The 11,698-nt window shown below is 56.6% G+C and overlaps 1 protein-coding gene across 7 annotated transcripts in view; it reads right to left on the bottom strand.

Annotated features, from left to right (window-relative positions):
• LOC308068594 (protocadherin gamma-A4-like) overlaps positions 1-11,698 on the bottom strand; it is a 70,277-nt gene that overhangs the window by 36,852 nt on the left and 21,727 nt on the right. Inside the window, exon 1 of one of the 7 annotated variants that reach the window (XM_080399470.1) lies at positions 7,245-10,584. The exons of 4 other annotated variants lie outside the window; for them this stretch is intronic. In XM_080399470.1, the coding sequence (XP_080255596.1) occupies positions 7,245-8,108 (864 nt within the window). In that variant the 5' untranslated portion in view covers positions 8,109-10,584. Of the gene's footprint in view, positions 1-5; positions 5,668-7,244; positions 10,585-11,698 lie in introns of those variants that run through there. 2 more of the 7 variants (XM_080399466.1, XM_080399461.1) reach the window with 2 other exon arrangements.

The following is an 11,698-nucleotide window of genomic DNA, read 5'->3' as shown; positions in this document are numbered from 1 at the left end:
ATTACCTCAGCAGGCATGGGGAGCCGGCCGGTGGTGCCCACGATCTGGTGGTACAGCCCTGGCTCACCATTCCTTAAGGTGCTCTGGCGGCTCCCCAGGGGGCTGGAAGTGAAGGGCTTTTTACACAGAAGATCACTCTGGCGAGAGTCTGTGGTGAGATAGACCTGGTGGTAGAAATTGGGTGGCATGAAGCCACCACGCACGGCGTCAATGTGGTGGAAGGGCCCTGGTGTCCTGTACAGGGTGCTCCTGGAACTGTTGAACAGCTCCTTTGACTGCCTCCACTTGTAGCACTTGAAGATGCCCACTGACAGCATGGTGATGAAGAAAGCTGCTGACACCAAAATCACAGCCAGGATGAGATAGAAAGTCAAGTGCCTCCTGGAATCATTGGCAGGTGCCACATCAGTGAGGTCAGTAAGCACCTCCTTGACCATCTCAGCCACAGAGATGGAGACAGTGGCACTGGCGGACAGCACAGGCTCCCCATGGTCTTTCAGCAGGATGACTAGTGTGTGCTGGGGAGCATCATCCTCCTGGAGCTGGCGTGCCGTGAAGATCTCCCCACTGTGCAGCCCAACTGAGAACAGGCTGGGGTCAGTGGCCTGCAACAGGGTATAGGAGATCCAGGCATTGTACCCTGCATCTGCATCCACTGCCACCACCTTGGTGACTATGTGCCCAGCAGGAGTGCCTGGTGCCACCACATCAGTATAGGTGGCAGTGGTGTTGGGGTGAGGGTGCAGCACGGTTGGGGCATTATCATTGAGGTCAGTGACAAACACACTGACTGAGACATTAGTGGCCAGAGGCGGAGAGCCGCCATCCTGGACCTGCACCATCATGCTGAACTCCACCTGGTCCTCATGGTCCAGGGAGGTGAGCAGGTAGAGGGTGCCATTTTCTCGGTGGATGGAGAAGAGGTGGCCTACACTGGGGTCACCCTGCAAGAGGGTATAGGAGAGATGGGCATTGCGCCCAAGGTCTGGGTCTGTGGCACTCACATTAAGGATGGGGATACCAGGCATGTTGTTCTCCAGCACATACACATCATAGGAGTCCTGAGAAGACTTGGGCGCATTGTCATTGATGTCTGACACCTGCACCAGGATCTGTTTTACAGCAGACAAGGGTGGTGAGCCTGAGTCCCTGGCAGTGATAGTGATGTTATACTCTGATGCCTTTTCCCGGTCCAGAGCCGCTTTTGTTTTCAATGTGTAATAATTTTTGAGGGAGGAGCTGAGCATGAACGGGATCCCAGGGGAAATGAAGCAGTTCACCAGACCGTTGCCATGGGAGTCCAAATCTGTAACACTCAGCAGAGCTACAACCGTCCCTGGGGCTGCATCTTCAGGCACAGGGCTGTACACAGAAGTCACTGTCACCTCTGGAGCATTGTCATTCACATCCACGACTTCCACCAGCACTTTGCAATGAGCCATGCCAGGAACAGCACCCTTGTCTTTAGCCTGTAAGTAAATCTCATACAGCTTCATTTCCTCATAGTCCAGCTGTCCCTTGACCTTCAAGTCCCCCGTGGCTGAATCCAGAGCAAAGAGTTCTCGTACCTTGGCAGGTGTGTGGCTGCTGAAGGAATAGACAATGTCTCCATTGGGCCCATCATCCAGATCATACGCGCTGATCCTGGTGACCAGGGTACCATCGGGCATGTTCTCCCTCACACTTGCCTTGTAGGTGGACTGATTGAAGACCGGGGCATTATCGTTGGCGTCCACAACGTCAATGTGGATCTGCACGTGGGCTGACCGTGGCGGGCTGCCTCCATCCAGCGCAGTCAAGACCAAGTGCAGCTCCCGTTGCTCCTCCCTGTCCAGCTCCTTCTCTAGCACCAGCTCCGCGTACTTGCTGCCATCCACCCTCGTCTGCACGTCGAGCGCAAAGTGCGGGTTAGCGCTGAGCTGGTAGGTCTGCAAAGAGTTAACTCCCACATCGGGGTCTTGCGCGCTCTCTAGCGGGAAGCGCGCTCCGGCTGCCACCGACTCACTGATTTCCAGCCTCGCCTGGCTGCTGGGAAAAACCGGGTCGTTGTCATTGATGTCCTGGATCTCCACGGCGCCGCTGTACAGCTCCAGCGGGTTTTCCACCAAGATCTCAAAGCTGAGGGCGCAGGGGGAGTGCGCGCCGCAGAGCTCCTCCCGGTCTATCCGCTCGCTCACCAGCAGCGCGCCGCTCGTCAGATCCACCCCGAAGTACTTCTTGTTGCCCCCGGACACCACCCGCAGCCGGCGGCCCGGCAGCCGCCCGAGGTCCAGCGCCAGGTCGGCTACCACGTTCCCCACCGTGGAGCCTCTCCGCGCCTCCTCGGGAATCGCATAGCGAATCGCGGCGGCAACCCAGTCGGAAACGCCGAACAAAAGCAAGAGGCTCAGTACCTGCCCCGTCGTCACCCCGCGGCTCCTCGCAGCAACGCCGTTCATCGCACAGGACGGCCGCGCCCTCCGCTTCGCCCCCCTCGCCCCGGCTAGAAACCCCCAGCTCGCCCCGTCATGCCGCTGCCCAGCGCGCCCCGGGAAGCGCCGGGCATTGCTCTGCGGGCTCGGCCGTGACTCGCTCCCAGGCTCTCTGAGACCGTCTGCGCCTCATCCCGGCTCCGAGCGGGGCCGGGCCGCCAGATCCCCCCACTCCATCATTGGCCGACAGCGGCACACAGAGTCCCGGCCCATAACTGCACGGAGCGCAGGGCTGCCGGAGCCCCGCCGGGAGGGAGCGGCGGCCCCGGCCCGCGGGGCTCAAGCCGGTTGACCCTGAAGGGAGAGCACAGCCCTGCGAGAAACCCAGCTAATGGCAGCCGGGCGGGGAGAGCGCTGCCTAGATCGGGCACAGGGGCTGCGCGCGCGGGCAGGAAGGTGTAAGAGCTGGCGGAGAGGAGGACGCCAGAAAGGGTGATACGGCAACGGGTGGGGTGTCCCCCGGGAAAACATCGCTGGAAAGAGACAGCGGGAGCAAGCAGGGGAAGTGGAGCGGGCGGGACGAGGGGTGGGGAGGGTCGGCCGGGGCACGCAGGGCGCCGGGGAGAGCCAGCCCAGCCCCGGCACGCGACGCGCCAGGTCCGAGTGTCCCTCGGGATGTCGGTCCTCCCACCGAAGTGCTTGGCCAGCCTCTTCCTGGTATCCCACGGCGTCGCAGCGTCGCGCTTCTGCGTGCCACCACGGCAGCGTCACCGGCAAAACGAGACGGATGTCGTGCTGCCGAGTTAGGAGCAACCCCTCCGGCCGCAGTCACCCCCTGCCGCAGGGCCCCCAGTAGCATCGCCCCTCCAGCTCCCAATGCCACCACTGTCCCACCAGGCATCTTCCCCGACAAATCGTAGAAATCTCGGGTTAAGACGCCCTCCTGCTCTCGCCACCTCCCAGCTTGCTCCCCAGCACCTGTTTCCACCAGCCAGACGCAGGGAAATCACAGTCTGCGACGTGCCAATTCACCGGGAGCAGTTCCTGTTCCCGTGCTGGTCACGGCACCGGCAGCGCCTGGGTGAGAAACAGCCAATTCTCGGGCTGCCTGCCTGCGTTTGGGGCTGTCACGGCCAACAACTCCTGATACCTTGGATTTTCCGACGTTTCGAGTGTTCATGTGGATAAAACTACCTCAATTTGGGCATTCGTTGTCTGTCACCTGCACAATTGATCAGCTGTCACGGTAAGAGGCCCAGGATGCTTGGTAAGGGAGCACCAGGAGCTCTGTCAAAACCCGCCTGTGGCCAAGAAACACAGAGTCCAGGTGGCTTCCCACAGCCGGGATTGATAAGGAAGGGACGGCGATCTCTGGGAAATAAACCGGACTAGAAATCAGTGCCCACGTGTTCACTCGCTTACCGAGAGACAGGAGAAGGCTCCCCACGCCCTGCAGACCTGACTCGGAAACCTGGCTGGTTATCAGCTATTGCTCGTCGTGGCGGAGCGTCTTGTGGAAGGGATGCAAATCATCTGCACCAATGTGGGAGACATGACACCCACCAAAGTGACAGGGACCTCGACTCTGGTTACGTTCCTTGCCCTGCACGGGCCCCTTAACTGCTATGACCAACACGGGATCCACTCAGAGAGGCAGTATTTCTGCGCTTATATGAAGAATCAATAATATCAAATAGATCGGCGCAGCCTTTCCTCTCTTACATGCTCAGCTATTTCCTTTCCTACCAAATAATCGTTGCTGAAGGATAAACTAATTGTATCAGCTCCACTTACCATTCTTATCACCAGTCCACGGAATGTGATAAAAGTACAGGCTTCACACCGATAAAATCCAGCGTTAGTCATCTAACACTGTACTTAAATAGAATTTAGTTCTGGAGCAATTTAAAGACTAAGAAGGAAAACTATATGCTTTAGCCACTGCAGCTGCATCATGCACGTAAGTACACGATATGCTTCTATCCATTTTGGAGCGCTTCTGTAACAGACAGTATCTGCAGGCTCACAGTGCTGACAGCAAACTTCTTTTCTCATAGGACCTTATGCAACAAAATCCGAATTACCTTTCTCTTTTACATATAATCCGAAAAGAAGAAAATCCACAGCTCTCTTCGAGACAAATTTTGAAACAGTATTCAGCCACTTATTTTCTTTGAAATAGGCTCTGAATCTTTTTTCCAACCACTGCCCATTTTGTATCTTTCCCTGTTTACTCAGCAATTTGTCTAACGTGCGTATCACAATTCTTAAGGAGTTTCTCTTTGTATGAATGTGCACACAACCCCTATTCAGAGTACCTCGACTGCTTAGTCCCAGCAGCAGCGGAGAGCTGAGTACAACAAAGAGACCTCTGGAAAGGCATGGAAGACTGAACATTTCCCTTCCTGTATTTCGACTGATCTGGAGACATTACATCTCCACCACTTTGATGGGAAGCCCGAATACTGAAGGTGATGCTCTGGAGCTCCTGAAAGCACCATTTGGCGGGAGAGGAGTGGAAATGTGCGAAAGCTAACAGCAAAGATGCCTTTCCCCTGCACCAGGAATTCCTTCGGGAACGGGTTCAAGCCAAATCCCAGCCAGAGCCGCTCACTCCAGCATTATGTCCGGGCTCCAGAGAAGTCACTGGCAGTAGTGGACCCAAAGCATTTTCCACTGGGCGCCAGGCTTGGAGCTACAGTGAGGCACCAGCCCCGGCTCCCCAGACGGAGGGGGATGTTATTCCCGGGTGTAAATAAATACCTTCCTTTTGAGGCGTTCAGAATATGAAAAGAAGTAAGCAAGCAGGGGAAACAGCAGTACAGAGCTGCTGCCCTGAACAGGCCGGGACAGATCACACATTGTTATCACAGGAACGTGCTCAAATCGGGCTGAGACGATCAAACTGGACCAAGATGAAAGGGTTATCCCAACTTCGGACCCCAGGTCACCGTTGCCCAGACTCTACTCCGTGTCCACCCCACCACCCCAGCTCAGTGAAACTCGCACCTAGAGCAGGAGAGACAGCAGTACTGACAGCATTGCGTCGCTCCTCGGGGAACAACCGACAATTTACGGATGAGACTCAGCAGGTCAAAAGGAAGAGCCATAGTCACACACACACACCAGCACACAGCCACGCCCCCGAGCGATTCAGCAATACGCCCGGATGTAACGCTGAGCTTTGCCGGTTACCCACTGATCTCTGAGGGCAGAACAGGGAAAGGAGAATATTCACACAAGCCCACAGAAAGGGACCCTAGGATGGAAGCTCACCTGTGCAGACCTCTCGGCGCTATGAGAGTCCATCCTGGAATCAGTGTCAGAGCCGGGTTCACCAGCTAGGAGACGGTCAGACAGGGCTACTGCCCCTGGTCTCAGAAACGTGAAGTCCTTCTGACCCGACTCGGAGGCTAAACACACCTCGTAGGAGTAGGGCAGGGGCAGCGTGCTGCTGCAGTAGTTAGACGGCGCTTTTGAGCCCAGGCTTGAATACAGTTCCTTATCAGAAGTTAGAAAAACGGGAGGGCTCCTCGATCGTCGGCATTTAAAGAACAGTATCAAAATTACTGTGGAAACGAATAACAAAGACACGACAGCGAGCGCCGCTACAAGAATGAGGTTTAGGTCAGACACCAGCTCAGACACAGCTTCTACATCGCTCAGCTCCGGCAGCGCCTCCTGCAAGCTCTCGGCCAGCACCACGTGCAGCGTGGCCGTGGCCGACAGCGCCGGCTGCCCGTGGTCCTTCACCACGGCCACCAGCCGCTGCTTGGCCGCGTCCCTCTCCGACACGGCCCGCGCCGTGCGCACCTCGCCGCTGTGCAGCCCCACGCGGAACAGCGCCGGCTCCGGCGCCTGCACCAGCTCGTACGACAGCCACGCGTTGCGCCCCGCGTCCGCGTCCACTGCCACCACCTTGGCCACCAGGTACCCGGCCTCGGCCGAGCGCGGCACCACCTCGAACGGCCCCGCGCCCGCCGCCGCCTCCGCCCCCGCGCCCGCCGCCGGCCACAGCACGCGCGGCGCGTTGTCGTTGCGGTCCAGCACGAAGACGCGCACCGTCGCCGTGGAGCTCCGCGCCGGCGCCCCGCCGTCCTGCGCCCGCACCGCCACCGCGAACTCGCGGCACTGCTCGTAGTCGAAGGAGCGCTGCGCGTACACCGCGCCGCTCCGCGCCTCCACCGACACGTACGGCGCCGCGCCCGCGCTGCCGCCCGCCAGCCAGTAGCTCACGCGCCCGTTGGCGCCCGCGTCCGCGTCCCGCGCGCGCACGCGCAGCACCGGCGCGCCCGCCGCGTTGTTCTCCGCCACGTAGGCGCTGTAGGCGGCCTCCTCGAACACCGGCGCGTTGTCGTTCACGTCCGACACCTCCAGCACCAGCGCCGTGCGGCTGGACAGCGCCGGGCTGCCGCCGTCCCTGGCCACCACCGTCACCCGGTGCTCGGCCGCCTGCTCCCGGTCCAGCGCGCTCGCCGTCACCACCTTGTACGAGCCGCCCGACGACGACACGATCGACAGCGGCGCCTCGCCCGACAGCTCGCACGACACCTGACCGTTCTCCCCGGAGTCGCGGTCCCGCACTTTCACCACGGCTACCACCGTGCCGGCCGGCGCGTCCTCGGGCACCGGGCTCGCCAGAGAAGTTAGCGTCACCTCGGGCGCGTTGTCGTTCACGTCCAGCACCTCCACCTCTACCTTGCAGTGCGCTACCAGCCCCCCACCGTCCCTCGCCTCCACCAGCAGCGTGTAGCTTCGCGTGTCCTCGAAGTCCAGCGGCTCCTGCAGCGCAAGCCGCCCGCTCTCCGCGTCTAACACGAACTTCGCAAGCACCTTGGCCGGCAGCTTCCCGATGCTGTAGGAGATTTGGGCGTTTGTGCCGGCGTCGGCGTCCGAGGCGGAGACATTCAGTACCGCCGATCCCGGCGGCGCGTCCTCGCGCAGGCTCGCGTAGTACCGGTCGTGCGCGAACACGGGGGGGTTGTCGTTGGCATCGGTGACGTTGATGCAGAGCTGGGCGGTGCCGCTCCGGGGCGGTTCTCCGCCGTCCAGCGCCGTCAGAACCAGCCGCAGGCTCTGCTCACGCTCTCGGTCCAGTGCGCGGCGCAGCACCAGCTCCGCGAACTTGCTGCCGTCCTGGCTCTCCTTCACCTCCACCGCGAAGTACTCGTTGGCCTCCAGCTCGTAGCCCTGCAGCGAGTTGCTCCCCACGTCCGCGTCCTCGGCCATGCCCACGGCAAAGCGGGCGCCGGGGGGAGTGAGCTCGTTGATCTCCAGCTGGAAACTGTCTTGCAAGAAGCGCGGCGCATTGTCGTTGACGTCGTGGATGGCGACGTCGACGTGGAAGACGTTGAGCGGGTTCTGCACCAGCGCCTCGAAGCTGACGGCGCAGGACGGCGACTCGCCGCACATCTGCTCCCGGTCCAGCCTCTCGCTCACGTACAGGTTCCCGTTCTCCCCGCTCACGCTGAAGTATTGCTTGTCGGTGCTGAGCCGAAGCTTGCGTGCCGGCAGCTCGGCCGGGTTCAGCCCCAGGTCCCGCGCCAGCGGCCCCACCAGCGAGCCTCTGCCCAGCTCCTCGGGGATGGCGTAGCGGATCCGCTCGGGCGCCGCCCGGCAGCACAAGCACAGCAGCACGGCGGGCAGCAGCGCTCGCCCGGCCGCTCGCCGCCGGCTCGGCCCCGGCCTGCCCGCCATTCTCGCCAGCGCTCGCCGCGCTCCTCCCTCCTGCCGCTGCCCTCCCTCCCTTGCAGCCCCGCTCCGCCACGAGCGCGGGGGCCGCCGGAGGGCAGCGATCTCGGCGCCGGCTCGGACGCCGCTGCTCCCCGCGCCGCCTCTCGCCGCTGCTCCCCGTGCCGCTGCCGCTCTGGCCGGCGCCGTGCGAGCCAGCAGCCCGTGGGGGCAGGACGCTGCGGCGGCCGCGGCTGCGGCTCCAGCGCCGCTCCGCGTCGGCCAACAGCGGCACCCGGAGGCGCCACGATGCCACCGCAGCCGGCTGATGGCCGCGCTCAGCGGCGCACACCCGCTCCCCGGGGCGCTCCCAGCAGCTGCCGGGAGTCGGCGCCACCGGCTAACGAAACGCGCGATTCAGCTTTTCATCGCGGCGAGTTTCTCAGAACCGCGGCAAGGCGAAACAAGCAGCGCTGCTCAGCCGCGGCAGGGCAGTCTGGCTCGGGAACGTGTTGCCGAGCGGCGGAGGAGCGCTCAGGCTCCGCGCAGCAGAGCACAGGTGAGTACAGGTGAGTACAAGCAGGTGCACTGTACAGCGCATGTCTGATATATTCCAACAGCTTCTACTTTTGCTGCGGGTGGGCTTTCCCAGCTCTTTTATTTCATTTCTACGAGCTCTGAGAACTAACAGCCACAAGTGACATTCGAGGAGACGCTGTTGTAGAAAGGAAGCGCCAGACGCGCCTTTTGGTTTGAGGAGATTATTGTTCATATTCCTTTTATTTTACATACCTCTGAGTGTGACTGAGACCGAGGAAAAACGGTAACCCTTATTCCTTGCAACAGCACTATTATTACATGCTCAGAGTTTTACATATTACGGACATCACTACTTCTTGCTCTCGGGAAGACAGACCTGTTAAAGCACTTTTTTCAGGATTGTTTCTCTCAGCGAATGGGGTAAGTAAGTAGATCTAAGATGGACGGGCAGCAAACAGGTAGACATGCGCCCAGGATACTTCAGTTACCAGTCCGCTATTCCAAGAATTGTGAGGAGGAGTGGTATAGTCCTCCGCGGTGTTGCCCCAGGTGCATGCGACATGTCAGCTAACATTTCCGGGACAGAGACTTGTAGAATAAAAAGGCGGCAAAAGAAGTCCAAGAAGAAAAAGTCAGAAGGACAACACTAGAGAAGGCAGTTTACCCATGACACAAACACAGGGACGTGTGCTTTGCACCGATCATACACGGATCACTCCAGGCGTGGGATGGTCTGAAAATGAAAAGGATGAAACCCTCTTGAGTGCGATATCTATGAAAAAGTACTTGATCCTCCTCAGTTCCTGTTTGTACGATAACACCACCTCTCAGCAACAATCAGGAAATCACGGAATGCAAGCCCGTCTTCAACAAGTCTTGGTTCATGACCACGGAGAAAGCAGGGCACAGTACGACCAGCTGAATCATTCCAAGCACTACACAGACCACGGGCTGAGAAACTACAGGTACATCAGATTTTGCTACGACTCCTATTGCTCCAAACAAGACCTGACTCTGTGGATGACTACTGTGCTCATTCTTGAGATCCTGGTGATCAGTCAATTCCTGGTTATGCCACTCTTGCCACTTCCTCAAAAGGTACAAAGACATGGACTACAGGACTCAGTTTCTCCTTCACAATTTTTTCCACTGTAGTAGTTACTAACAAATGATCGTTGAGCCACAACATTGCTGTAAGAATAGGCTCTTCCTTGCCAACAAGACCATTCCCACAAAGTAGCCACCGCACTGTGCTTCAGACGCAGAGGCACATACAGGAGGGTCACCTTCCCACACTAAGCAAGTGTTGACGCAGAATCTCGCCATTCCTCAACATTTGTTGCATTGCACTACTACTGCTCCCATGTATTTCAAATAACTAATGGTACATGAAAACTCTGTGTTGTAAGACAATCGTGATAAATAAAGCAACGAATTATAGACCTCAGAAAAACCTTCAGCTAATAAGCCGTTCATAATGAAAATACCTGTGCATGTCTAATAGTCCAATCCTATGAATAACGTTGGCGAGCAAGAATTTAGCATTATATCGGCATTAGGCACATTAAGACCCTGTCACTACATCCTCAGCTACACCACTACCTCTAACTACACGGCTCTGTAAAAGACACGAAGACAAACAGTAAAGCAGGTGAAAAGTGCCCAGAGGAGAGTAACGATCCCTCGGAGATTAGCCCCTGTTTGGCAGAAGAGGCTACAGGGTTGCCGCGTCAACAGGTATCTCGTGGTAAACGAGGTCATTCTCACAAAATCATTCTAGGTACAGGAAGACTCCGGATGTGCTCACCGGCTGGGAGTAAGGGTAAGGAGCCCAAAAGGAGAAAACAACCTTTCCAACCCGTAACGCTAGTAAGAATGCATGCTTTTCTCTTCCTCACACACAGTTTGCGTCGACTTTAAACACTTAGTATCGGAAAATCAAGCGCTGCTACACGAGAGAAAACCGTAATGAACAAGCTGTAAGGTGACATCAAAAGCACAAATGAACAACCCCTCACTGCAAGAGCGTCTTGACATTTCTTGAAAGTGCCATGCTGTCTGTAACACACCCCAACAGAAATCGAGACAATACTATCACCTAACACTTTTCCCATAGACTGAAGACCTAAGAGGCTTATAGAGTCTATAAGCACAATATTCATTCTGGGAACATCTAGTTCTTCAACTCCACTCCATCGTTGGAAGAGCACAGCGGTAACTCACAACCAACGTGACCAACCAGCTCTTGCATATGCACGCGTATTTTAGAATTTAACACTTACCAACAAGTAATTGTGCTCCTCCTCGATCCTCTTTCTAAATCCGGAGCATGGAGCTCGCTTTTGACCCAGTCAAGGAAATTCCCACAAATAACAAGGAAGTATTATCCCAGGAATGCCTGGGAATGGTCTCCTGATTAAGGAAAGCGTTTTCCACCTCCAAAGTGGAAAACACACCCCATTCTGCTACACAAAATCGACATTGCTGTCACTACTGGCTGAGGAACATGCTCTGTGAGGGACTTTCACACAAGAGACAAGTACAAGACATGCCAAAGCACACAGGCGCTATACGTTCATATCCAACAATGGCTTACATCCATCCTAAATAAATGACTGTTAAATGAAAGAGATGTGTAACAAGGGAAGAGTGATAATCAAGTGAACCAAAATAAAAGACTTCAGATAAACACCTTAATTAAAATGTCGTTCACGATAAATGCAATTGTGCATTTGTAATACACCTATAAGTAAAATGTCTCACAGGCTGGTAAGAAACACAAAAAATTAATAGAACCTTTCAAATAACTACAGGTTTCAAAAGGCATACTACCTGTTCGTCACACACGGCTTTCAACAATAATAATTAATACAAGATCAAAAAGGTACTACATGTGCAAGTACGAAACAAGCAATAAGGATTCATAAAAAGTACAAACTAGTAACCAGCCGTACAAAGTTATGCACGGGGTGATTGACGTTCTGTTTACAGACAACCTAACGCTACGAAAACGCATGTGCTGTCGGTAAGATACGTGACCCTGCTAATAACGCGAAGTACGGTTTCATATTAATGCA

Source organism: Falco punctatus (assembly GCF_963210335.1).
Source record: "Falco punctatus genome assembly, chromosome: 8".
In the NCBI taxonomy this organism is placed as follows: domain Eukaryota; kingdom Metazoa; phylum Chordata; class Aves; order Falconiformes; family Falconidae; genus Falco; species Falco punctatus.
The sequence above is the reverse complement of the archived record's forward strand: the minus strand, read 5'-3'. Positions and strand labels throughout refer to the sequence as shown.